The sequence below is a fragment of the Dichomitus squalens genome, assembly GCF_000275845.1.
Source record: "Dichomitus squalens LYAD-421 SS1 unplaced genomic scaffold DICSQscaffold_35, whole genome shotgun sequence".
In the NCBI taxonomy this organism is placed as follows: Eukaryota; Fungi; Basidiomycota; class Agaricomycetes; order Polyporales; family Polyporaceae; genus Dichomitus; species Dichomitus squalens.
In genome coordinates this window covers 179824-206126 of record NW_006766917.1, presented here as the reverse complement: position 1 = coordinate 206126, position 26303 = coordinate 179824, and the positions used below count along the sequence as shown (strand labels likewise).

Sequence of the window (26303 nt, the reverse complement as noted above, 5' to 3'; positions counted from 1 at the left end):
ACAACCCGGTTGTCTAGACTATCGACCCTCTAACCTCCTCCTGACTTGACCGATCCCGGACAATATGACACCAAAGTTGAGTGCCGTCCTGCAACTATACCTTGTACCATCTGGACACGTGCACGCACATTTGATATGGAGGCAGGGGGACATCCGTAACTGCTACTCTAGCGCGGCCTCGTATCTAACGATTCAAACCGCCGACAACTTCGTAGCTTTGTCGTCCGGCGCTGGCGCTCAAAGAAGGTGCAAGATCTAGGTGGTCAATAGCTCGAAGCCCGTGGAATGAAGTACCAGTAGCCTGCTGCTGCCAAGACGAACTCAAATGTGAACGGAGATGAAGGTGGTGGGACTCTGGTTGCCTACCTCCTGCACAAATGAGAGGAGGTTCTCGCCAGTCTCGTCAAGAAGAGAACCGGCGGACGGTCATTGCTGAGGGACCTGCCAAGCAGACCGGCATGGACACAGAACTTGACTGATGCACGGAGTATCAGACGACCGCTACTCCTTTGCGCGAAGGCTAGGCTCGACCCCTGCTGTGCGAGACTTACGGCTTCCACTATAGAGTTGTGCGGAAAATAGACGCGATCTGTGAACAAGTTACACGAAGGAAGGCTTCGGAAGCATGCGCAGTGTGGGCAGCCCATTGATACCGAGCTTTCCAAGCAACCACTGTCGGTACATAGAACTCCAAGATGAGTCAAGCTGGTGGTTTCAATTGCGCGAACAGACACCCTCGTCGAATACAACGTGTTGTGGAGGTTTCGCAGTCTGCGGATTGAAGATACCATTCCTGTGCTGACATACATGTGCAACACGACCAACAACAATGACAGATACACCTGGTGAAGAAGAGAAGTGCAATACGACCACAGCCAAACCCGTGCCTCAGCGCAACATCGGCGTCGAGGGCGAAGTAACCAGCCTCAATGTAGAGTCCGCCCCAGCGAAAGACGCGTCCCCCGCAAACGTGTTCGGCGCCAGTACATCGCCCCAAGGCATCCCTGCACCACTCGTATCCGGATCCGGGGACGCCCCTGCATTCCACTCGTCTCCGTATACCTCTCGCATAACCTCGTCCATCAGGTCCTCCTCGAGGTCCTCGTCTTGTCCTTGCTCTCGTTCTAATTCGTGAACGCCTCGGGCTGACGGCGTTAGACCTGCGGCTGGTCCTCCCTTACGCTCACCGTCCTTCTCCGAGCCGAACTCGCCGTGCTTCGGCTTGCTCCTAGAACGACGACCAGAGAAGATTGCATGGCAGGTCCGAGGCGTGAGGCTAGCCAGGTTTAGAGCAGGCCGACGTCCGCGGTGATTGTACCCGATGCCACTTCCGATCTTCTCGATGCCCCTCGGGAGCTCCGCAGGTGGTATAGCAGGAGTTGGCGGAATAACGGGCGTTTGTGCCTTTGGGATCGGAGTACCGGCCTGAGATCTCTTGCGTAGTTTCTTCGTCCAACGGCCAGATCCAGAGCTAGCGCTGTCGTCCACATCCCGGAAGGACTCGAGAGATATGCCTAGAATAGATTTCGTCTTGCGAAGCGGGGTGGTCGACTCAGAACGTCCAAGCTGCCTAGACGACTCAGCTGCAGGAATAGACGAGTCCGTGGATGCAAGGCTGTCCAGGTCGTCGAAGTTTAAGCTCGCATATTTGCGCAGTCTGCCTACACGGGATTCCAGAGGCGTCGGTGAACCCATGTACGGAGTATCGTCAAGGTTGGGTAAGATAGAAACATCAGCATCGGGAGCGTCTTCCACAGGTAGCGGGGGCGGTGCCGTCCGAGGAGTGTTGTCCGTTGTGTTTTTAGGAACGTCAGGAAGAGGGTCCGCAGGTGCACTGGGCGGAGCCGGTATCACAGTCACATCGCCAATACGCAAGCTCTGTCGTCGCCGCCTAGCCGACCGAGACCAAGTGGATTGGAGCGAGCTGCTGGAAGGAAGAGTACGCTGCCAGCTGAAGGAGAATTGTCCAGAGTCTTGGGAAATACGGTTTGCAGTAGGCTGTCCTAAAGAGGACCTTTCCGGATCCATTGCAACAAACGTGAACGTGTCCTTTGCAAGGGAAGAGAACGGTGCTGTGAGAGAGTCAGTGACGATGCGCATAGAAGGAGTAAGAGTGGACCTGGCAATCGCTTTGTAGTCAGGCTGGTCCAATCGCTGATACGCACGGCGGGGATCAGTGTCGTACGATAGTAGAAAAAGCAAGAGGCATACATGTCATGGAAGTACTCATGCATCTTCACACCCACACCGTCAATCCGCAGTGCTGGGTTCCTTTGAAGACACTATGTGCCCGTTGGCTGAAGTCAAAAGATATCGGAGAAGTGCAGTTGCACGCACCCTAGCAACTAGGCGATATGCACCATCGTCCATAGCTGGGTAATCTTCCATCAGCTTGGAGTGGAGGATTTTGCTGTGCAAGATGGCCGAGTGCATATTGTCCGCTTCAATAACGAAAGGGTGCTGTGGACGATGACCCACCGACGATCAGGACGAACAAGATGCATCCAAACAAAACTCGTACCGATCGAGTGAGAATCCAGAACAAGAGGAGCCCGAAACTCCACCAGTCAACGCCATAGTCATGGTCCCAACCCAGAACTAGTTCAGGCGCATGGAACATTTCGTCTTCGAGAGCCCGTAATCGTGTCTCGGCGCGATAGGTGGCAGTGTCGCCGCGGAGGAATCTCCCGCTCCCGAAGTCCGAGATCACGACATGCCCGTCTTCATCAATCAGAACACTTTCCGGCTTCAGGTTGGTGTGAACGAGGCCTCGTTCTTGGAGCCCCAGGATACCGGCGGTCTATAAGAGCAGTCTCATCAGACAACCACAATGATGTATAGTGGTTGGGATACTTCACTAGCTCAGCGGCACACAAGATTGCACTATGGCCTCTCAAAGGCCCTTCGCGTTCTATGACCGTTCGCAATTCTCTGCCATCCGTTCGATCCTACGACATGCAGAAACGTTGATAAGCTCCGTATATGCGCCTCTGTCGTGACGTAGAGCACTCACCGTGACTAGATACATCGCCTTCTCATCTTCGAAGCTCCACCACAACCTGATTACGAACGGAATTTCGAGCTTCGTTAATAACTTGAGTGCTTTTTGCTCGTTGCGAATGCGGACTGCAAGACGAGCAGCGCCATGTCCAGACTTCATAACGAGTTTCACGGTGTAGACTTCCCCGTTGTCGAACTTGCGTGCGAGAATAGATTCCTCCCCATCGTCTTTGGTGAGGTTCTGGATGTATTCGAAGTGGTTCGCATCGATGCACCCTGGGTCGTTTTTCAGGTTGACCTAGCAGCTTGAATGAGTAATATGTCCAGAACGCCCAAAGCCCAAACGCACCTTGTAGGGACTTCGGCGGGGACGGTCGCCTGACGATTCAACAACGACACTCAGCGACCTTCTTTTCCTGTCCTTCTTTGATACAACCATCACTTCCTGAGCGGGCACCGTTCAGTTGAGAATCATGAGTCCGCTAGAATAGCGCATATACTGACCTCTACGTCATCGTCCAACCACCCGGAGTCGAGCGCTTTGATATCGCCCAAGTGCTACAGCAACACTGGAATCAGAGGGACGTCATGCATGCGGCAGCCGGAGGATATACTTCAACTTCGAAGCTCGCCTCATGTGTAGATCGTGATATCGAAGCCAACCTATTCTGTGACAGCCACTTTGAACCGGTGCGTCTGCGGAAGAATCCTTCCTAATGATTACAGTGGTTATTCGTGGATTCAACAAAACACAGTACATGGAATGAGCGACCCTTACTGGTATGGATGTGAAAGGGCTCCTCTCCTCCGATGGAGGCGTCTCAAGTGGAGGACTGTCAACATTACTCGCCATAGACGGTAGATGTGGTTCAGACACCGAGGCCACGATGCCTCGAAAATCTGGACTGAGGAACCCATCGGTCTCTCTAGACATGCCGAGGACGCTCTACACATCACTAATCAGAACGAACACAACAAATCAACATGAATTCCCGAGTCGGAGTGTACCTGGCTGCGGTCGAGCCCTCCTGAAAGTCTCTCCGAAGAGAGGGACTTGCTCGCCATGGTTCTGCTAGCGTACATTGCGGCGCAGTGAAAGAGATGAGACTCGAAGGTGCCGTCGTGGGTCAAGTTCAACAACAAGCCCGAACAAATTCCAAACCTAGTGCCTTCTAGCCGAGATCGGGCCCGGATCTCGACGGTCGATCACCTTCCCCAATCACATCTCGCCCATACGCGAAGCTCAGGGGGTGAATTTACTTACGGGGCTGGGGCAGAGACATAGGCGGGTGATGTGAGGACATCCATATCTAACAACCACGGTCTACGAGAAGGGATTGTGTCGTAGATCGTTAAAGGTGTCCACACCCATCTAGTTCTACATTGTCGTGAGTCACTATAATCTACAGCAGATTCCGTGGTGGAGATGTGCGCATGGGAGCCGCTTCGTCAGGGCTTGTGTATCGCGTCCTTGGGGCACTAGAGATCTTCGATGCCGACCTCGCCCCAGCCTCCCCGATCTCTCATCCCGGCCGTGCCCCCTAACTTGCCCTTGCCTCTGGCCTTCCGTCCGCCAAGCTCCTTGTACATTTCGCGCATCTCCACCTTGGACGGCCGCGCTGCCCCTTCCACTTCCTGCTTCCACTTCTCCTCTCGGATCTCGCGAGGTGTCTGCTGGCCAGACCTTAACGGCGTAAGGTAGCCTGAGCGAGGCGATTGCGGAGGAGAACGATTGGGGATGGTGGTTAGATACGTCGTGCGCTACACACGAAACAACGATCATTATAACTTTCGCTTCGGACTCCTAAGTCCTACTCACCCAGTTCTGTTTGGACTCGCGTTTCGTCCACTTCCCCGGAGGCAAGCTCTCATCGTGGAAGTTCTCCTTCCGGTAGTGCTGGAACCACACTGCTCACAAAGCATCAGTAAGCCGACCCACATGCACCTCCCGCCTGTGCGCACCATAGTTTAAGGTCTGGCTCTTGTTCCACTTCTTCGAGACGCGGGAGCAGCGCGCGAGGTCCCGAATAGACAGATGAGAGAATACGCGCTGCGAGACGTCGGTGGGCAACACTCGTAGAGGGTCTCTCGATGGCCCGCTCTTCAGTCCGCTCAGAGGTTGGAGGGGACTTGGTCGTGAACCGCGTGTCGGTGAATGGGGGCGCGATGCAGGGCGCGAGCCAGGACGAGACATTCCCGGACTTCCGGGCAGAGACATCTGTCGCAGTCCGGTCAGTCAAATGTCGCGACATGGATTGGACGAGAAGAAGTACTCACGACATTTACAAGCTCATCATCATCGTCGGGACTTGTTCGCCCACTAGTGATGGTCTTCTCCAAAGATTCGAGAGTTTGGGTACGTAAAACGTCTTGCAAAAGACTCATGGTGGGCAGGATAGATGAAGCAGAGGGTTGATGGTGGTTGTTGAGCGAGGAATGGCTCGTCTTATATAGACTTGTCTCTCGGCCCATTACACTCGAAGCACGTGCATGACGTCACGGCCTGCACGGGCCCGGAATTCCGGACATGTCCAAATGCGCTAAGTTTCCGAGGAATCGTTGCTTCGGCAGGGCGGGGTTGAAATCACCTAGTACAAGTCGTCAACCTGGGACTAGGTACTTACAGTCACCGGGGGCATCGTCCTGTGGCACAATATTGTGTCCCAGCGTGAATCTAACTTAATCAGAGCCACTGTAGGATCATTACTTGGTTGGGTGTCCCATCGCAATCCCCTTAAGAAGTTTTGATGAAACCGTGTTATATACTAGTTACATTCATTGTGCAGGGTGGGGCAGGTGTGGGATCGAGGTGGGAAATAAAGAAATATGATTGTCTCAACGTGGTTCAGGTTACGATGCCTCTATGATGGGACACGATACTTCAACTCCTCCGGTGAGTACTGCACGACACGCGATACGTATGCATTCTCATAACTCCATGATGGGATACAACCGTTGCATCAACTGGCGCTGAGGACGGAGCGACGACTTCGAAGCTCAGGTGAGCTTCAATGTCTGCTCGGGTGGTGGTGCATAGCGGTAGCCACGAGGCAAGTTTCGCTCCGTCTCGATCCATATCGGAAGACTCGGAGGTCCGCTGTCATTCCGCACGACGAAACCGAGCCCAGTCCACATTCGTACCATATCGGTACATCCAGGGAAGAACGCACTCGATACATCTGTGCGCGTGTAGCAATCCAGATTGGCTTATTAGTAAATTGTCTGAATTTCCTGAAGCAAATGTACTAACCGTCTGGCGTGACTCGCAAACCTTCAGTCCAACTACGGCGCGGGATCTGAGTAAGATCCGCAACAATGGTCGGAATGGCCGGCTTGCGGACCTCGTTCGGCTTTGACTGGTTCCAAGGTGTCATCGTCGGAACGGCAACGTCGTCGGGACGAGCAGACGGCCACCTATGATTACAGGCATTCAGCACCGGATGAATGGCTGCATCGACTCGGAGACCGTTCACCAGAAAGTGTTGCACTGGCTGAAGTCGCTCTGCCATGGCAAGCTCAGCCCACGAGACAAGAAACCTGGAAGGACTTTATCGTGATTGACTCTGAAGGGCGGCTGGATTCCCTTGACGGCGGTGTCGAACGTCTCCGCCAACTTGGCAATCCAGTATACCTCAATGCCAGGGTACAGCGGATCGCCGATAGACTGCTCGAGAATCGCGCGTGTGAGCATGATGGGTTGCTCTTGCAAGTCATACTCCTCGATTGCCTTCTTCGTGAAGGGCGCTCCCTTCGTGAACTTGCCATCCTTCCAGTCTCTAAAGCGTTCATATTGCAACGCGGTCAGCGCAGCAAAGCGCTGGATAGACACCTCGTGGGGCACGACCCCAGGCTCGAGAGCGTCACCTAAATACCATTTTAATGTATTTACGGTCGGAGAAGAAGCTATTGAGTCTCTTACCTCTATCACCAGAAAGCCTGGGCATGAAGATGACATGGGCTTGGTCCTTGTTCCGGTAGTCGGGCTCGCGGAGCCTGCCGAAAATGTGTTCACGTAGCGCCTTATACTGAATCTCCGTAGAGGAGAGCTGGGGCTCCTGAGGCCAGAAGTTCCCAAATCCTGCAGGCCCTAATTACTCCGAATCAGCGTACACATCGCAGCCAAGGAGGAGCCGAGATGTCTACCGTGGCCCTGGAACGCCTTCTCGTTCACCCAAGAGAGCTTGTACGTCCCAGACACTACCGGCCAGATATCCTTGTAGAAGTCGGTCCCAGCGTGCTCCTCGTATTTGACCTGCTTATTGTAGATGTTTTCGAGAATGTCGTAGAGCGACGTCGGCGACTCGATGCCCCATGCAAACTTTGGCGGGGCACTGATGACGGTCGCCCTATGCGGCTTGGGGATCCTGCAAACGTAACAACGCCGCTCGGTCAGGAGTGGAAATGTCGATCAAACGTATGAGTGGCGTACTGAGCGGCAAGCTGAGGCCTGCCCGGATGCTCAACAGAGACCTCCACCCATCCGTCGCACATGTTGTCATAGTAATCCACACTGTCGAACTCAGAGATGATGTCCGGTTGCTTGATGAACTGAGGATTATCATCGACCTGCACCGAATGCGAGTGCCCGCTCCCGCCAAGGAAGACTAGACGGCCGTGATCGTCCGTGCGCAGCTCACCCAACCTCACCGGCCTAGGTTCACGAGCGGAACCCTGGAACTTGCCGTCCAGAGGAACTGGGGCAGTGCCCTTCTGTCCGCCTATCACTTGGGGTCCGGGATCGATGATCAGCCTTTTGCGCGATTCCAGAGAGAGGTCGAATGGGTCGCCAGAAGCATTGTCCTAAAACGACGATATTAGTCTGCACCTAGGCCGTAGGAACATGAATTGCGTACCACTGGGTCAACATCCGGGTTCCGCAAATCAGTATTGACTTGGCCCAATCGTCCTGCGTAATAGTTTCAGGATACCTGGGGAAACATGACGAATGAGACCATCCTACCGCGAGAGAGGAAGTAAGCCGCCTTCTTGTTGGCAACGTGAACTTTCCAAGTCAAGCTGTAGCCATGGGCATTGTTGATCTCCCCAAGGACCTTTCCCTGGTCGTCGTACGCATACACACGGAAACGTGCAGCCTTTCGTGCCTTCAACATCACGAGGAAGACCGCCATTGAAGGGTAGTCAAACGCACCTGTCGTTTGATGCGGCCCTGAGAGTCCCTGAACGAACCGAACGGATGTTCGTCGAGGCCAGGAACCTCAGGACCGTAGAAGTACTCGATCTCGGGGTGAGCCTCATCGGCTTTACCGTCCAATTGAGTCCCGGAGTCACCGACACGAGCAATGCCGATGGGAGGGAAGATCGCGACGCGGGCTATCTTTGCCGGGTCGACATTGGCAGATGGCTTGTCGGCGCTGGGATCGTAGGGCTTGAACGTGGACATGGTTCAGGAGAGCAGCGTATCTAGAGTGCGAGCTACGAGAGGCCCCGAGAGGGTTCAACTGTGTATGGCATTTTCAAGCTACATGTTATAATCGTTTCACGCCTGAAAACGCGCTTTGGGGCGCCATCTGCTCATAGCCGTGTGTAGCTCACATACCGTTCTGTTCGGGAGCACCGTTGTCCACCTGAGCACCCATAACGCCTTCGCCGCTAATTCGGAGGGAACATGCATCCCGTCATGAACAGGGAACGTGTTGGGGTACTGCAGGAGTCGTGTCAGTATTGGCTTGGCACGATACATGGAACCTGACAGTACGTACCGTACAACTCAGATGTCAGTCGGCATTTAGAACTTACGACAAAGCGCTGCACGAGGCGGAGGTTAGCACCAATTGAGAACACGGAAAAGCGCGATTAAGGTACACCACGACAATATCTCCGTACTCTTCACCGGAATGCAGGATTACCGGTGGAGACGTGTAGTTGATTCCAAGTGATCGATGCGTCGATGGACGCCTCAATGTCACTGCTCGCCGTATGGTCGTAGCCGATTGCACGGGAATGCCGTTTTCTGGACCTGCTTAGAACTCCCGACCTTCCGGAGCTTCACACTAGCAGATGTGCCTGCCTCATTTCCGAGCATCGTCTGAGAGATTCAATCAGAACTATCGTAAGTGGACTAAACATAACTAGATACATACTAACCTGGGGAGGAGACTGTACTAGGTCTTCGTGGCAGCTCTTGACATGTTCCATACCAGCGAGGGTCAACTGATTCCACCACAGCCGCGATAGAACCGTGAACGCAGTCCGGCTCTGAGCGAAAGTTGAACCTGAACTTGCCTCGTGATGAGGCATTACTATCGCTATCAATGGCTTCCATGCTTGGTATCGTAGCGAAAGAGCCTAGCGAGCGCTACTAGCGGCGACTATGGAGTGAGTCGACTTCTGGTGTTTATACGTGTTTGCTATCAAGCGGACTACGCAGCAGCCTATGTCTGATATCGCCGCCTCCCCCCGGGTTGACATCACCATAAAATTCACATAGTTCTGATACCGCAGCTAACACTCAAATGCCGCCGGCGCATGCAAGTATACATTATTGTACATGCTGGCAAGAAACCCGACTCGCAATTACAGCGACGGCGCCAATCCAGTCAAGCAAAACTTAATCTTCCCAATCGCCTCCCGAGTTCCCTGATGCTCAGGGCCCGTAGCGGCGTTGTACGCGCGCTGGACCTCCGCTACCAAGCCCTCAAACAATCCCTTCGGATCCAACGGCTTCCCGTCCGAGCCAGGCGGGTAGAACTCGAAACACGGAGCGGCGTGCCTCCCGCCGTCGATGACTTGTTCGACGAGAGCGTGCGCGACCGGGGATAGAATCTCCACCATGAGACGGTGGATGTTCCGGAAGAGCTGCGTGCGCTTGGCCGGCTGCCCTTCCGCCCAGCATCGGTCAAGCGTCTGGAGGAGGTAACAGAAGGTGGCATCCACTGCCAACGACAACTGTCGACAGTATATGAGCAGCCGCCTGGATGGCATGTGGCAGACGACAGCGGCGCTCTACGTACCCGGTAAGCGACCTCGCTCTTGCCCTTGTAGTCTGCGGTGTGTGGCTCGTTGACGTAGTCGATGCAGGTCCACTCCTTCCTTCGCTGGTACAGCTGGACGAAGATGGAGTAGTGGGAGTCCGGGACACCAATGCTGCCTTCGCCCTGGTCAACGATGGTCTCGAGCGCCTGGAGCGCGGTCTTCGTATCTACGACAACAGTCATCTTCTCCCCGAAAAATTCTTCACCGCGGAACTGCTTGTCGTGATTGCTTGAGAATAGATCGCGGTCCGTTGCAGAGACCTCATAGATGCCTGGGTTGTGAGTCATATCAATATTGGATCGCGACAAGGTCTGTCTGACAGTGGGCCTACCGTGCTGGAGCTCTCTATAAAACTCTCCAATACCGTTATAACCGGGCAGAAGCTGTATGGAATACTCGACGTCCTCTGCTACCTCTAGTTTGGGCGGAGGCATATAAGGCGCTTCGATCTGCACAATGAGTCTGTAAGCCACTAATACTTGGGTCGCATCGGACGACATTCTGACCTTCAAGAAGCACTCCAGATTCTCTTTGTTGGCGGGCCGTAGCGCCATCTCGATCTTCTCAAACAAGATTTCGGACGGATACGTCGGTATGAACAATTTGTCGTACAGCGGCTGAGTCCCTCCCAAGGCGGCTAGCATATTTCCGGCGAGCGCAAGGTGCAACATCTCTTGCTCCGCCACAGCTAGAAGAGATGGTCGTCGCTATCAGCCATAGCCAAATGAACATGGGGCCCAGCACAGCGGTTTGACGAACCTAGAATGTTCGCTCGCGCTTTGGATCCCCACCCGCCATTGTCGCGCTTGATACTGTACAACGCGCAGAAATAGATAGGAAGTGTCCCCAGCTCTACTTGCATCCCCTGTAAAAACCCGTCGTCAGCAGCGGAAGAACCAGGACTTGTGGGATCGCTTACCGTCTTGACATGTTCAATGAGTGCCTTCTTCGTCCACTTTGTCGGCACCCCTTCTACAGGACTAAAGATACCCATGGCTGAAAGTCTTTTGAAATTCGTGAAATCGCCTTGGGAGGGGACTACTGGGCTGCAAGATTTATACCATGTCGCTCAGACGCTGGCCCCTGCCTATGGCGCTACCATGTATGTACAACTGAGGATGCTTCTCTGCGACTCAGGATGTCCCTCGGCAGGGTCCCACATCGGTTGCAAACGATGGCGCCGTCCATTCATTGTGTCTGCAAACGTCAACCCCGGAATTTAACGCTCTCATGTCAAGATGTGAAATGCTTGTCCGGAGTTCGTCAGGTCCCGTCCTCCTCTCTGCTACACGTTGCGATATCGACAGCACGAGGCGGTCAAGTGATAGTGGACCGATACTAAATCGGTCGACGGTCTGTTCGAAAGCATGAGCGCCGCATGGGGGGACGGAGAGCGGAGGGGTATCGCATACCAATTGATCCCTTGCATCTCGCCGAACAAGGTCACACACGAGAGGGTCAGAGGGCATGTCGACCACACATTCTAGTGACTATGACAGTACGTGTCCGAGTTCTGATCTTTGCCAACATACGAACCGATTTCTTCCCCAAGTCATCATCGTTGGCGGCGGGCCTGCAGGCTGCGCAACTGCGCTCTCAATAGCCAGACGAACACCAGAGGGATCTGTCCGTATATTGATCATCGACGATGCGGACCCAAGTGCCTACAAGGTATCAGTACATTGAGCAACTGGGCGTAGATGACTAGTTGAGACACCTACAGATCGGCGAATCACTTCCCGCTGCAGCAAGACGTTCGTTATCCATGCTCGATCCATCGCTACTCCCCCGCCTGACCGAGGACACCTCTCGTGGTCTGCACGACGTTTGCACGGGGAATGCTTCTGCGTGGGCGAGTGCGGACCTGCACGAAACATACTCACTCATGAACCCTTACGGCGCGGGGTGGCACCTCGATCGCGCGCGTTTCGACGATATGTTGCGCCAAACCTGCGGATCTATGCTCTGGAGAGGCAAGGTCGTGGGAGTACGTCGGGCGGACAGGGGAGGGGTCGAAGGCTCGCCCGTCTTCGGGTGGGATATCGACGCAAAACCTGCCGGAACAAGTTCAATGAAGACGTTCCGCACGAGATGGTTGGTAGACGCGACCGGCCGCAAAGCATCTGTAGCGCAGAAGGTCAGTGCATTCATTCTCAATTGATCTCCTGAACACTACTCACCAGCGCGAACTAGATCGGGGCCAAGATGCGCAAACATTCCGACCTCCTCGCGTTCTACGTCGTCTTCGACAGGATTGATCCCGACTCGGATCGTGCGGACGACAACGACACCCGTACCCTCATCGAAGCTGCTTCAAGCGGCTGGTGGTACTCAGCCCGTCTCCCCCATGGGAAGCGTCTCGTCATGTACACGACCTCCCCGTGGGATGCGACAGCCCGTGTCGCGCGCACCGCCGCTGGCTTCCTAGACATGCTCCAGTCGGATACCGTCCACATATCCCACTCTCTATGCGGTGCATCATTGAGAAACGATCCCGCTGCGGAACCTCTTGAAGAGATGCCGCTCTACGAGATGTCTCCAGGGACGAAGTTCACACGGTGCACTACGGCGGCGTCATCGATCCTGGACCCATACGCGTCATGGGAGCCGCAAGGCAAATCCGGAGGCGGTAGCGGGCTCGAAGACGATCACCAAGGACGAGGCTGGTGCGCCGTTGGCGATGCAGCGCTTGCGTTCGACCCGCTCTCATCACAGGGGATCATCACCGCTTTGAATGCCGGTGCATTCCTTGGTTCGGTGCTGGCATGTCACTTGCACCCATCTACTGCAGAGAGCCCTCACCTAGAAGGCAGTGAGGCTGTGCGAGAGATACAGCAAGCGTACGAGCGCGTGCGGGAGAAGTACGAAGAGGGCCGCGCATACTACTATCGCATTGTCAGGAGGTTTGAGGACCCACAGACCCATGAGGGAGTGGCAGGCTTTTGGAAGGCACAGAGCTGAACACTGGTACATACTCACTGTCATGTAGCACCAAGATATTTCGCGTTTGTCTCTCCGAGAAATCCAACGGTGGGAGTAGTTGACGATCATTCAAATGATGGTTTGGGATCAAGGAGTCCCAGAACAGCAAGAGACTTGCCTTACTGGTCTACCAAGGCCACGGCCCACGTGGGCGGGCTCGAGGAGCGCCCCCGATCGCACGGCGTCGGAGCCAGTGGCTGCAGTACCCAGCGCCGAGAACGCACCTTCTGCCTCGACGTCGTCTTGCGAGCTCTTGCCATCGTCCCCCACATCCCTTGCATCACCGACACCGCCCACTGAGCACACTACCTCGTCGACTTCTTCGGTCTCTCGCATATACAATATCGGGAACCGCGTTTCGACGCGTCGCCACTGCACCTTCAAAACTCAGCTTGCAGGGTACCAGAGACTCATCAATCGCCGCCTCGAGCTGCTCAAAATGCCCACACACGCGACGCACATGCACCCCTCGTCGTCCGTCGTCTCCGCCGCCCAACCGCCACCCTCATCCCACGCCCCGACATCCATGTCCGCCCCCGCCCCCGCCCCCGCCCCCGCGCCCCGCGCACGAGGGCAGGGCACCCGCAAACGAGCGGCCGCAGCCGACGACGCTGCGTACCACGCTGCCGTCGGGACAAAACGCGCGGCCGCAGACCGCGCAGACGGAGACCGCGAGCGCATCAAGCGCAAACGAACTGACGCGGCCGGCGCCGCGTCGGCTGCCCTCGCTGCCGGCAACAATGCAGCAGACAAGGAGGAGAAGGACTCCCTAGTGAGTGCTCTATAGTCTGCGTTATGGTTTTGCAAGTCTTGGTCCTGGTTTTGGTCGGTGGCGGGCGGAGTGTCGGTTCTGTCTTCTGGGATGGGCGTCATCTGGATGCGGGTCCCGCTATAGGTGGCGCGGCACATTTGCTGGCGGGTAATGAGGGGCGAAGGCAGTGGCGGGTATGGAGCCACGGATGATGAGGAGTAGCTTGAAGCAATCCGAGGAGTGCCAAGAATCCGTTCAATGGATCAGCCCATGCACCGGCTCCCCACAGCTGCTATTCGCCGGTCGCGGTCTGCCTGACATGACCAGAGCAGATGCATGGTTGGCCTCAGTGAACACGGGCATGTTTGTTTCACTCGTTGGCCGTCGATCGAGCATCGAGGATTGGCCCTTCGGACATCCGGATTCTCAGGCAGGGAAGGGTGGACATAGGCAGTGCGGACTCTGCGTTGACTTCATTCGGCTCTGCACGCGTCCATCTGTCCACGACTGAATAACCCGCCCTTCCCGGCCCATCCCTTGAGTGACTTGCGCTGACAGTCCGCGTCCTCCGTGCCTGCTGTGCAGCGCCAAGCACGTCTCGCGTCTCACATGGCTCTGGATGCGATCAACATAAGCTTTGCTCGACAACGCCGTTCATTCGTTTGCAGTCAGATTCGTACGGCAGCCTTGTGGCGCCATGCCCATGTCTCTATGCCTTCCGTCTGCACTGACCTCCCGTCATTCACGCGTGACGCGACGTCCGTGTGCTGCCGGGAGGTCCGGGGACAGGGCGGGACAGGGGCATGCGTACTTTCGAAGGCCGAGGGAACATCGCGCACGAAGGGCTGCCCCGCAGCGGGCCTTATGACCCAGCAATCGGCCCACGAGCCGCGTCCGAGCACGCCTCCGCGGCCGAGCGCTATCTTCTCACGTCGCCCAGGAAACTGGGCCCCTTAAGCAACTTTCGGGTGAGAAGATTGCACTCGTGTTCGGCGCGCGGGCGGAAATAAGCAAGGTTCGACCACTCAGCGAGCTGATATGTTGAGGGCGTCTTCTGAGGAGGCTTTAGGGCTGAGGAATAGAAGGTGGAAGCTGAGGCACGCAGTGTCCATTGAGCTCGAACTGGCGAACAAGCGACTGCCGTGCCTCCCAAGATTTGTTGCACACGGAGCTTGACAGCGCGAGTCCCCCGCTTTCCAAACGTAGTGTCGCCAATGACTGTTGGCGTTGTCTGTGCGTCTGAGTCTGTGATGTTGAGTTTCGGGAGGATGTCCGACACGGAGACGACGTCCGCATCATTGGGTAGCTCCTCTGATATCCGACGCAATGTTGCTCAGGCCCCTTGTGCCGCAGAATGAACTGCGTATTTTTAGAGCTCGCATAGGAAATCTGTGGGAGCTACCAATAGCGTGCGGCCATTGATAGTTCTGATGTGATCCACGAAAACATATTGTGCCGGCATACCGTGCTCGGTTGTTGAGATTGGTGCAGGCAGGCATGTCGAAAGCAACATGCTTATTGACGCTAACATTGCGATGGCGCCGTATATCGAGGGGAGAAGTTGCCGAAGTTTCTGTGGAGCGTCGCCTTGGTAGAACATCTAGGGTACCTCGGGGACGCCCTTCCTGCGCCTTGCGCGGTGCATCAACAGCTGGGCGCTTGCTGCTGTCAGCAGCTTCATTGTCTTCTCTGATACTCCATTTTACCTCCGTCCAGCATCTGCTTCTGCCACACAGCACAGCGGGCTGATACGAACTATGACTGACAGGTAGATTTTACGACACTGCCAGTGGACGCACTGCACCGGTACCTTGCGTGCTTTGACTTGATCCCGGAACTGGACCCGTCGCCGCTGAGCGCGGAGGATCCAGGACCGCCGTCGTCGCTGCTCCGACCGAAAAGCCAGCTGGCGCCGCACGGGCACGCGCTGCGCCGGACGTCGACGGCGAGCCCGGGGCCGGGCGGCCCAGGGACGACAGGAAGTCGGGGGCGTCGAGATCGGCGACGGAGTTCTCGGCTGGTGGAAGAAGAACGGATACGGGCGCCAGCTCCTGTGTACGGGGACGTGGGGGAGGTGAACGGGGTGCTGGCCGGGATTGCGGAGCGGCACTTCCGGGAGGTGGAGGTGAGGGAGGTGGACACGGTGGCGGCGTTCATGTGCGCGGTGAAGGCGAAGGGGATGTTCAGGGAGGTCTGAGAGGCCTGTGCCTGCAGCGTCTGGCGCGGACATAGGGGCTAGATGATGTATGAGAGGGATTCGCACGGCTGCTCTGCCAGTGGGCGGGCGCGGGCAGCTCGGCATGCGCGCGCCCGGTGTCCTGTCCGTGACGGCTGGTGCCAATTATGGCCCGCGGATGCAGGCGAAACGCTGCGAATGCTCTCTACTTATCGCACGCTCAGCTGCACGTCTTAATTTTAGCTGGCCTGCTAGAGTCTCCTTGGCAACTCCGCACATCCTTCTCCCCGTTCTCGCAGGCCTGTCAAGTGCGTGCCATCTCCGGCACAACAACGCCATACGCCAGAACCCTTCCCTGCCGTCCCACAGCTCCACGTATATAACTCTCCCGTCCCGCCAGAATGCATCCCCCATCTTCCTCAGTCCTCTCTCCTTTCCCCTCTTTGCAGCAGAGCTGCCTGGTTCTGAATCTTGTAAGTCTTTCCTTGCCTTGTCCTCCGCAGCTCCATACTCACCTTCCTTCCCTCCCAGTGGCCGGTTCCCATCCCGTTTGGTCTTTCGCCCCTTCCTGAAGCTAGCTTCGCGTCGACTTTCTTTTCACCGATATCACAGTCATGAAGTACTTCCACTCTCTTGCTGCTATCCTCGCCATCCTCCCCGTCATCGCGCAGGCTTCGCCTCTGGTAGGTCGACCATCTTATCTAACTTCTATCCCATCTGACAACCGTTCTGTCCTCAGGGCAACTTCCAGAATGGTGTGAACGCTGCTCAGGCTCAGAAGGGCGCTCAGAAGGGCGGCAATGCAGCCAACAACGCGGGTAAGGGCGGCAACAACGCAGGCAAGGGCAACGCTGCCTCCACCTCGTCCGCTGCTGCCGCTCCCTCGTCGTCCGCTGCCGCCGGCAACAGCAACGACCCCCAATCGTCTCTGAGTGAGTTCCTGACAGAACCCTAACTTTATCGCACGGCCTCAGCTGACGCTCGATGCAATCTTCCAGCGCTCCTCGACTCGGTCATCGCGAAGGGCTTCGAGCAGAACGGCCAGGCCAATGCCACGGCGGGCCAAGTTGCCTCCCTCACGTCGTCGAACAACTTCATCAACTTCTGCGCGACCGTGCCCAACCTGCCGATCACGAACGGCCAGCAGATCACGTCCGGCTCGTGCAACCCAGCGCCGATGGGCGTCATCGCCGCGCAGTCGAACATGCCCTCCTCCAAGTTCGTCTTCCCCAAGAACGGCGCGACGATCCCCGCGAACCAGGACTTCACCATCCAGATGGCGATCGCGCACCTCAACACGGGCAACTTCGTGAACCCGGACACGAACTACTTCGCCGCGCCGCAGGTCGTCGACTCCGCGGGTGACATCACCGGCCACTCGCACGTCGTCGTCGAGGCGCTCACTGCCCTCGACCAGACCACGGTCACGGACCCGACGAAGTTTGCGTTCTTCAAGGGCCTGAACTCGGCCGCCCAGGGCGGCGTCCTCACCGCTGACGTCGCGGGCGGTCTCCCCGCCGGCACCTACCGCCTCTCGTCGATCAACACCGCCGCGAACCACCAGCCGGTCCTTGTCGCCGTCGCTCAGCACGGTTCGCTCGACGACCAGGTCTACGTGAGTATCAAGCCTCCGCTCTCGCGCAAGTACCGCATGCTCACTGGAATATTCTACAGTTCACCGTCTCGGACAGCGGTGCCGCTGCTGGCAACAACGCCGGGGCCGCGTCGTCCGCTGCTGCCGGTGCATCCGCAACCGCCGCCTCCGCGTCTGCTGCCTCCGCCGCCTCCAGCGCGAGCGCGACCGTCGGCGCCATCAAGGGCAACAACACCGGCAAGCAGGGTGTCCAGGGCGGCTTCGCCGGCGGCAACGCTGCCGCGCAGAAGGGTGCCCAGGCGCAGAAGGGCGGGAACAACGCTGCGCCCAAGGCCCCCGCCTTCGGCAAGGGCGGCTTCCGCGCTGCCCGCCGCTTCATCTAAGCTCCTCGGCTGAGGCTCTCTCACCTAGGGTGAAGGCCAGCGTCGTTGGTGGTGGTGGTTGTTCGATCTTCTCGCGCATTGGATGTCTGTTTGCAGTTTAGAATGACGAGTGCTGTGCTCTCATATCACGCTTTCGTGTTTCGGTATTTCTTGTATTCCTACTCGCATGCATGTAGACTACACACGACTGGTCGGCGCCTTGCTGTGCGGAGACCGCTGTCCTTAATGGACGGGTTATTCAGGGCTCTGGGACCCCAAACAACGCGTGTCTGTGTGACTGAAGGACCTGAATCGGCGTTGACATCGAGAAGGTGAGCAATTGGTCCTTGAAAGGCTTGCGATGTACGCCTTCGCCATTCGTCACTACAGGAGGAGACTTCACGGCTTGCATACAAACCGGTCAATATTGATAGTGACCAAGCATGAGTACACAGGAGTACATCGCGCGACTGGAATTCGCTGGCACGGGCTCCCAGCGGGGGCCACCGCCCGGCCATGCGGATTTCAATGGTCATAAAGCCACCCAGATTTTGGGTGGCGCGACACCAGGGCACCCATGAGGCCGCCAGCGGTGATACATGTGGGTGCCCTGGCCCCAAATATGGTAAATTTCTGGTCAGCAGGGCGCTTAGGGGTTGCTCGAGTGCGGTAGATGGTATTGTTTTGACTGCAAGCACTGTTGTATTGGACGACTTTGACACGCGTAGAATGCAACCAATATATCTCATTGACTCAAAGCAAACAACCATGCGTAGCTAATCCTCCATACGACTGGAAAGGGCGGGCCCCAATTGTTCCAGGTCGACGGAGCCGTCATCCTCATCCTCCTCGCCTTCCTGGGTGCCAGCATCCTCCATTTCGACCTCGGGCTCTGGTGCTCCGGAGCGAGCTGGGATGGGGACGTTGGTGCTCTCTTCAGTGAGGCCGACGTCGTTGTCCTCGTGGGTTGAGGATCTCGCGTGACCCCCCTATAACGGCATTCTGTGGCCTCAATATATAATTTTAAACCTGCCCTACGCTAACGATGGACTGTACGACTTACTCTGATCCAGAACTGGTCATATGGAGAGAGAATTCAAGGTGAGATGAGGGGGCACGCAGAGACGATCTCCCAGAATACACGACGCGATGGTGGAAGGAAGAAGGCAGCGATAGCACTGGCGCCTCTTAGGGCGAGTGCCTGTCTCGGCACAAGGCTCTCATCGAAGTCGCTCAGGACACCCCGCCACCGGCGCGTCCTTTGATTTCCGTTGACACAACATGGCCCACTGACGCGACCAGTGGCTTCCGCAAGGAGGCCAAGCGAAATCCGCTGGTCTTTATAACCATTGGATTCCGGGTGGTGTCCTCGGTGATAAGCATTGATCGCGCACGGGGCCTCTGATGGGCGCCTCCTCCCCCCGAATTCCCGTCGCGCGATGTACTCCTGTGTAGCTGTCTTCGGTCATCTGAGAGGTCCGACGGATCTATTGGTGTTATTTGGCACGAATGGGGATATGCCCCATGGCTGAGTTGGTTACAGCGTCCGACTGTTACCCAAGGCAATCGGAAGGTCGTGAGTTCGAGCCTCACTGGGGCAGTAAAGTTTTACTTTCCGTATCTAATGCGGAAACACCATCCCAGCCTTAGACCAAACAAAAAGACATAACCCGTAGGCCGCAGCTTCAGGGAAAGATGAGCTAGACATGGAATCGGCTCGCGGTGACTTCAAGGTTTTCCGATTTGAAACATCTGACGGAGGTCAACGGGCGTATGCAGCGGGGAATATGAAGGACGGTAATCTCGGGTTTGTTCGGCCTCCTCTTGATGCACCACGACCATCGTAACCTTTGCCAAACACCCGGGCCCGCCCACAGCACGCCTTGATACTACAATTGCTATATACGGACTTGCACTGGAAGAAGCGCTCCTCCCGAATTTCTACGACGCGCCCAATCGACTGCCGTCCAAGGTGTCACTCGACGGTCATGCTCGCCCTCCGTAGACTCCCTCGTTATGCTCCTAGGCTAACGCACATACGCGGGAATGCCACTCTGGAGGCCGCGTCTGCGCAGGCAAGTGCCTCTCCTCCTCCCCCGCCCGTGACAGCGAAGACCACGACCCAGCCGCCAGCACAGGAGGCTGCGTCCGAGGAGACCACCGAGGCCACCACACAGGGGGAGCAGACCAAGGGCAAGCAGCGCAAGTGGCCGACGCGTCGTCCCAATATCTCGCTGGAGCGGCCGAGGGAGTGGAGCAGGCCCATTGCAAAGGGCGTCGAGCCAGCGTATGACTATGCGTTACGCTACATCTTGCGTGATGCGCAGTTCGTGCGGAAGGAACTGGAGGAGCTACAGGCGAAGGTGCAGGCCGAGGAGGCAAAGCCTGAGGGCGAGAGGGACGTGGCGGCATTGGAACAGCTGAGGGAGAAGGTGAGAATACTGGAGATCCAGAGCGAGGTCAACTTGCCGGACGTCAGGTGGAAGGCGAGGAACGGGATGGGTAAGTTTATCCTTTTGCTATTCGGAGTCTTGTTGTGTATTTGATACGTGTGTCCTTGCCATGCAGCGGACTTGAGCAAGCCTATTTACAGGCATTTAGTCGAGCAAAGGTGGAGGGAAGAGGGAGGTCTAGACCTTCTGGTTTGTCTCTGCAGCACTATCCAGATTGTACTTTGCTCAGTATTGATTGTCTTTCCAGATGGAGCGCATCTACCAGATGAAAGTCGTTCCAGACATGCTTCCCGAACTTCAGCCCTCGTTCGACTTGCGTATACGTTACCTCGAGCCTCCTCCCAAGAATAACTACCTCCGTACACGCGTGAAGCGCAAGCTGAGGCAAGTTGAGCCTGGTATCTTCCTTCTTCCGGAGCAGGTACGTTGCTGTACCTTCTACACCGTGGAGCTGCGGTGACTAATCCGCAACATGTCTTTTAGACCAGGAGACCACCTGAGATATACACGACGTTGTTCCACACGGACACGCGTCTGTACACTCTTTTGATGGTCGACCTGGACGTGCCCAACCCGGACACTCAGTCGTTCACCACTTATCTCCATTGGATGCAGTACGTATATCTATGCTTGGTCCTGTGCGTGGTTCCTTACATGAGTCGGTCAGACCCAACATTCCGCTGTCCGCATCCACTGCTTCGCCTACTGTCCCTCTTCAAGCACATACGCCTTATGTCCCACCTCATCCCCATCGCAATACTCCCTACCACCGTTATGTCCTGCTGGTACTGCCTCAGGCTTCCGCATCGGACCCCATCGACGTTCCGGTTTTCCAGGAATCGGATAGGCTCGGCTTTGACTTCCGTGCGTTCGCGGCCCAATACGGGATTGACGGGGCTCGCGGAGGCGGCGCACACATGTGGCGCGAGGTTTGGGATGAAACCGTCTCGCACATCTACAAATTCACGCTCAGTACGTCAGTTTTGCATTTGCACTGGGGAGCTCTACTGATGCGCTCTGGCGCCCCTTTCAATCACAGAGCAGGAAGAGCCGCGGTTCGGCAAGATGCCCAAGCCGGACCCTTACGCGGAGCTCAAGAGCAAGAAAAAGTACCTCTAGACGCGTTGAACATAGCCTTCCTGTCACTAGTTGTAGATCTTCAGCTAATCCGAGTGTGCTCTCATCTCTGCGAGTCAACGTGCATCAGCCAGGAGTGGCTGAGCCGGTGTTGATACGCTGTGGTCGGTGCTGTGCACGGGACGTAAGCGCCACGAGGGCAGTAGTGGCCGCTGCGCGGCATCGGGTTTCGGATCTGCTTGGCGACGACCATGATAATGAGCTGCTCTCGCGTACACCATAACCCTCATCATCCTCTACTCCACCAGCTGTACGAGCCTACATGATGGCTGAGCTTTCGGCGGAGCCTCCGCGCACCCCAAATCTGGGCGACTCGTCGCCGCTCGGGGCTCTTATTAGACGAACGTCGTCAAGGAGGACCAAGAACTCCCGCAGACCAGCAAACCTCGAGCTTATGCCGTCACCTCCCCATTCTCACCCCGCAGCTCCAGGAAGCGCACCTCCGGCAACACACTCGCCCATCTTGCACACCGCATTCCGAACCAGCACGGCGACCTCCGCGTCATTCTACGACGATGGCGCGAGCATGCGCACCATGTCCTGGGACGCACGCTCACAAACCACCACCGGAGGATCCAGTTCGCCCTCGAGCTCGCACACCTTCCGAGGGCCCGCGCGCCCTCACGCACACGAGTCAGTGGCTTCTTCTAACTATGATCTCGACTCCATCACGAACAGGTACCGCGACACCTGGCGCTCGTCCGGCGTCGTGGAACCTCAATCCGTGTATGATCCCCCTGACGTCCCCGATCTCCCCACCGTGGTCGTCTCTGCTGCCCCCGAGCCCCAGCCATGGGAGCAGGAATACGCAGTCCTAGGGCCTTCGAAGGGTGGTCGCATGCCGTCGCAGGTGACCACCTCCGTGAATTTCTCAAGACCCGTGCAACCACCGAGCCCCGCGGAGTCGGAGCAGCGCAAGCGCGAAGTGCTGATGAGGAACGCGCGCGGAGGTCCAGGTTCAGGTCCGCGCTCACCTTCGCATTCCCCTCTCCCTAGTCCGCGGCTTGGCCCAAGCCCGCTTGGGTCGCCAACAGTTCCGCTGGGGCAGGGGTCGCGTCCGGTCTCGCCAGCGTCGCTTGGCGAGCCGCAGTATGAGAATTGGTCTGGCATCCCCTCTCCCACTCTGTCGTCACAGACGCAGACTCAGCCCTCCGGGCCCTCGCTTGGGTCGCGGATAGCATCGTCGCAGATCGTGTACTCGAATTATTCGTTCTACGAGCTCCCGCCTAGCCCGAGTTCTGCGAATGCGAATCAACAGTTCCCTTCTTCCCTGCCTGCCGACACTCAGGCTCCGAAGACGCCTACGACCCCTGGGCCGCCCGGGACCCAAGGGCGGCCAGGGGCGAAGAGCTCGGCGAGTAAGACGAAGGGAGCGAATCCCGCGCTCGCGAACCCGCAAACGCCGCAGGATTTCCTGCAGCTCGGCATCCAGCACCACCTCGAGAACCGGCTCACGGAGTCGGCGGCCGCGTTCGAGAAGAGCGCGACGCTCGGCGGGGGGTGTGGGGTGGGCATGCTCATGTGGGGTTTGGCCCAACGACACGGGTGGGGGTGCGAGAAGAATGAACAGGCGGGTTTCAGGTGGTTGAGGCGGGCGGCGGAGCTGGCGGTGTCGGATCTGGAGAAGGAGAAGCAGGGGGATATGAGCGCTGTGAGGGTGAGTTCTTTTCGCGTGCTTGGTCTGGGGAGTTGCTTGCTCATGGGTGACAAATGACTAGTCGGAGCTTGTGCTTGCGATCTATGAGGTTGGACAGAGCTTCTTCCGGGGTTGGGGAGTGCAGAAGGACAAGGAGATGGCAGTGGTGAGTCGGCTGCCCGCGAAGTATCCGAGACCCTGTGTCTAACGTCCACGTAGCAATACTATCGTGTCGCGGCGCGACTAGGCGACCCGGATGCTCAGCAGGAGCTCGCATTCTGCTTGTTGAACGGGAAGGGCTGCAAGAAGGATAAGAAGGAGTCAGCCAAGTGGTACCGGGCTGCAGTACGTTTCCTTCATTTTCCTCTTGGGCTCTCACCGACCGTCCCTTGTCGCAGGTTCAACAGGGAGTGAGTGACGTCGGACTCGCATGGATTTACAAGGAGAAATACCAATGACACCGGACGGCCCTCGTCGCTGGTCCTCGTCTTCTGCTCGTTGCACATATATCGCTTCACGCTTGGTTGATACCCATGCTATTGGCGTCGTCCGATGCCTTTTGCACATTGGCTGATCTTGGTACTTACATTGCTGTATCGTTATTTGGTTCTCGGCATACATGGCATCTGGTTTCCACGGAACCCTTTGTGTGCTTGCTGCTTGACGTATCTGCGCTTGTCTTTCAGATTGATGATTAAACCGCTACATACTCACCTGAACCTAGGTAACTTCAAGTTGTTGACCCATGTCTCCTCGTCCTCGTCCTTCGGATCTGCCCGCCTTTCTTTCCCACTTACTCTCCTTTAAAGACAAATAACGGGTGTATTCCTCTTTGCTCTATACATACCCCACTCCGTAGATTCCATCCCAGTTCACTGATCAGGCCGTTGACCCGTTTGTCAGCACGAAGGAGGCCGACATGAATGAGTAAGGTGAGTTCAGCATAAATTCACGCACTCTGCTGTATCTCACCCTCCCTAGGGAAGAAACAGTCTGGGTACCGCCCAATGAGCAGGCACGCCCAGCATCAGTGAATGGATCGGTTATCACAAGGCAGCCTTCTGTTCACAGCGCGACGGTCTTCTGAAGCGAGAAGAACGAGCCGGGATCGATTTACTCGCTATTCGGGGCAGGAGACCTGCGATCGATCAGCTGGAGTCAGTGTCAACCTCTATATGGTTCGGCCTTTCGGGCGAATCCTATGTTTTCGGATGCGAACAGTAGCGGCTGACCGTGCTAGCCTCGAGGTTGGCACAAATCAAACCATCCGCCACAGAGCGCCCGTCGTGGTATAAACAGCCGCCGTTCTGTCCTTTCCTTCTTTCCTCACCACCACCACCGTCTGCGAAGACCTTCTCCCAACCACTTACATCTCCGGCCGTGACCACGGTCCGCTTACACGCCGGATGCCTTCTTCTCTCAGGCCTTGCTGCCTGACAACGGTGGTCAGCATGGGACCCGACGTCCATGGGTAGTCCTCTTGCTTACCTTGCCGTTCCATCCTTGCTCATCATTATCTGTCGCCCAGGGCGTCGGAGACCCAGGTACGCTCGAGGTCAATCGTGAGTTCCTTTCGTCCTTCTCTGCTCTACGCCACATGTTGACTGTGGCGGTGGTTAGATTCGACGCGTACCATCCCGGGCAACAGCGGCGATTAAGCCTGTTCACCCTGGTGGCCCGTCTCTTCACTGGGGTGTGGCTGCCAACACGGGTCGAGCGGGTGACTGCGCCCAGGCGTCGGTGCCTCGCCGCTACAACGTCTTTTGACAATGGGCGTAAGCCGGGGCGCACCCGGGACGAGTACCTGTCCGCCTCCTCGGGGGTGGTTGGGAAAGGACGGACGCCGTAACCTGGAACGTGACTCGTAAAGAGTGACGGGTAGACGACGTACGCGCCACTGCCGACTGTCCTGTGGAAGTCGTGCAAGGGCGTCGCGTCGTCAGCAGACTGCTGCCTCAAGACGGTATGTTGTCGCCTTCGTTCCTTGTGTACTACTATACTCACACTTCTATCGCAGCCCGCGACGGTCCGACCTCTCCTCCAAGCGCGACGGGACACCAGGCGACAGGACACCAGGGGACGTCTGTGTAGGAAGTGTGCAGCGGTAAGTGGACTAGAAGCAACCACCTTCGAGTGGCGCGTCCGCACCCGCACCCGTATTACGGGGCACGTCTGCCAGACGTCTAATGCAGGTGAGTTCTCTTACAAACTCATCAGGCTGACGTATTCCATACAGGTAGACGAGTCACGACAGATGCCCTACGCTGTCCCCGCACTCGAAAGTGAGTCTCTCCGTCTTCGCCTCTTCCAGTTATGATGCTGACTTGAGCTGCCAGATGCGGGCGTCGAGGGTTGAGCTCGGGTTGCCAGTTGGCCCGCCCTCTGCCCGGTTGACGGCCCTGTCTATTGACGGGGGTCCTACGCACGGTGTGGCTTGCACACAGGTTCACATCAAGACCTCGACGTATGCTCGGATCCGTCCGAGGATGGATGGCATCGGACGAAACAGCAAGTGGCTTCGAGGGCGCAAGTTGCCTTTGATTCAAGACGCCGCCCCGAGGTACGGTCGTCCATTGCTTAGAAGTATGGACGTGCCTGGTGCAGGCCTCTTCGTGGCCCTCGGGACTAGTACCGCATATGCGGGAAGCCAACGTGCACCGAAATATGTGATGGAAGCTTGGAGGTTGTCGTTGCTCCACTGTCGTGGACGCGATGTTGTAGTTTTATGCAGTCAATGGAGGTACAGCTGAACGATGGATGTCGGGTTCTGTGAGGCCTGAATCCAACTGTTTGTGCCTAACAGATTGGACAGCCGTGACCACGCTACATTCAATAGTGGATTGTGTGTCGATTTCAAGTGCCAGCGCTCCCTCTGACAGCACACCCGTACTCATCAGTTTGACGACCTCCCTGACGCTTGTCTGGGAGGTAAAACTACGCTGCCCCAGTGAGGCTCGAACTCACGACCTTCCGATTGCGAAGAGTAACAGTCGGACGCTGTAACCAACTCAGCCATGGGGCACATATTTATGATGTCATCCGTTCACATTTCAACTGCGCAACCGCGAGGGGACATCAACGGCATCATTCTAATGTACGTACGTGGTTCGTGCTCATCATCCGAATGTCGATTATTTGCACCCCGTTACAGCTGTTTTCAGAACGATAGACCCTTGCACAACTTCTTATACATACAGCCGGAGCTCGACATGGGCGGCC

The 26303-nt window shown here is 56.7% G+C and overlaps 9 protein-coding genes and 2 non-coding genes across 11 annotated transcripts; 6 read left to right on the top strand and 5 right to left on the bottom strand.

Annotated features, from left to right (window-relative positions):
- Positions 1–842: 842 nt before the first annotated feature.
- On the bottom strand, positions 843–3520 carry DICSQDRAFT_90165 (kinase-like protein). The gene is made up of 9 exons (XM_007368401.1): positions 3505–3520; positions 3350–3445; positions 3014–3298; positions 2859–2948; positions 2522–2800; positions 2338–2460; positions 2212–2282; positions 2120–2154; positions 843–2072 (listed from the first exon to the last, which is right to left on the bottom strand). The coding sequence occupies exons 2-9, from the start codon at positions 3437–3439 to the stop codon at positions 889–891; spliced, it is 2157 nt and encodes a 718-aa protein (XP_007368463.1). The 5' UTR covers positions 3440–3445; positions 3505–3520; the 3' UTR covers positions 843–888.
- Positions 3521–3734: 214 nt separating this feature from the next.
- Positions 3735–5394, bottom strand: DICSQDRAFT_90163 (uncharacterized protein). Its single transcript, XM_007368400.1, has 4 exons — positions 5278–5394; positions 4963–5218; positions 4820–4908; positions 3735–4761 (listed from the first exon to the last, which is right to left on the bottom strand). Exons 1-4 carry the CDS (start codon positions 5383–5385, stop codon positions 4480–4482), a joined length of 735 nt encoding a protein of 244 aa, XP_007368462.1. The 5' UTR covers positions 5386–5394; the 3' UTR covers positions 3735–4479.
- A 603-nt stretch (positions 5395–5997) lies between these two features.
- Positions 5998–8401, bottom strand: DICSQDRAFT_172636 (uncharacterized protein; the record flags this gene model as incomplete). The annotated part of the gene is made up of 9 exons (XM_007368399.1): positions 5998–6179; positions 6251–6414; positions 6474–6864; positions 6920–7087; positions 7144–7364; positions 7430–7800; positions 7854–7906; positions 7961–8093; positions 8150–8401. 9 exons carry the CDS (start codon positions 8399–8401, stop codon positions 5998–6000), a joined length of 1935 nt encoding a protein of 644 aa, XP_007368461.1.
- A 1133-nt stretch (positions 8402–9534) lies between these two features.
- Positions 9535–10987, bottom strand: DICSQDRAFT_172635 (uncharacterized protein; the record flags this gene model as incomplete). Its single annotated transcript, XM_007368398.1, has 6 exons — positions 9535–9906; positions 9972–10264; positions 10325–10442; positions 10500–10681; positions 10753–10858; positions 10913–10987. The coding sequence occupies 6 exons, from the start codon at positions 10985–10987 to the stop codon at positions 9535–9537; spliced, it is 1146 nt and encodes a 381-aa protein (XP_007368460.1).
- A 557-nt stretch (positions 10988–11544) lies between these two features.
- On the top strand, positions 11545–12894 carry DICSQDRAFT_20093 (FAD/NAD(P)-binding domain-containing protein; the record flags this gene model as incomplete). The annotated part of the gene is made up of 4 exons (XM_007368397.1): positions 11545–11664; positions 11717–12130; positions 12187–12466; positions 12509–12894. Coding segments are annotated over 4 exons (1200 nt in total), but the record flags the coding sequence as incomplete, so codon positions are not given.
- Positions 12895–13501: 607 nt separating this feature from the next.
- DICSQDRAFT_148877 (uncharacterized protein) lies at positions 13502–15923 on the top strand (the record flags this gene model as incomplete). The annotated part of the gene is made up of 2 exons (XM_007368396.1): positions 13502–13747; positions 15495–15923. The coding sequence occupies 2 exons, from the start codon at positions 13502–13504 to the stop codon at positions 15921–15923; spliced, it is 675 nt and encodes a 224-aa protein (XP_007368458.1).
- Positions 15924–16516: 593 nt separating this feature from the next.
- DICSQDRAFT_172632 (uncharacterized protein) lies at positions 16517–17879 on the top strand (the record flags this gene model as incomplete). The annotated part of the gene is made up of 4 exons (XM_007368395.1): positions 16517–16585; positions 16642–16834; positions 16901–17517; positions 17577–17879. 4 exons carry the CDS (start codon positions 16517–16519, stop codon positions 17877–17879), a joined length of 1182 nt encoding a protein of 393 aa, XP_007368457.1.
- A 1497-nt stretch (positions 17880–19376) lies between these two features.
- Positions 19377–19459, top strand: DICSQDRAFT_t146. The gene has a single exon. It is a non-coding gene; the product is annotated as a tRNA-Asn (tRNA).
- A 474-nt stretch (positions 19460–19933) lies between these two features.
- On the top strand, positions 19934–21497 carry DICSQDRAFT_109665 (PEBP-like protein). The gene is made up of 6 exons (XM_007368394.1): positions 19934–20360; positions 20427–20500; positions 20559–20732; positions 20795–20925; positions 20979–21283; positions 21351–21497. Exons 1-6 carry the CDS (start codon positions 20357–20359, stop codon positions 21428–21430), a joined length of 768 nt encoding a protein of 255 aa, XP_007368456.1. The 5' UTR covers positions 19934–20356; the 3' UTR covers positions 21431–21497.
- A 1470-nt stretch (positions 21498–22967) lies between these two features.
- DICSQDRAFT_66218 (HCP-like protein) lies at positions 22968–23542 on the top strand (the record flags this gene model as incomplete). Its single annotated transcript, XM_007368393.1, has 4 exons — positions 22968–23105; positions 23167–23250; positions 23304–23429; positions 23483–23542. 4 exons carry the CDS (start codon positions 22968–22970, stop codon positions 23540–23542), a joined length of 408 nt encoding a protein of 135 aa, XP_007368455.1.
- Positions 23543–26023: 2481 nt separating this feature from the next.
- DICSQDRAFT_t145 lies at positions 26024–26106 on the bottom strand. Its single transcript has one exon. It is a non-coding gene; the product is annotated as a tRNA-Asn (tRNA).
- Positions 26107–26303: the final 197 nt, after the last annotated feature.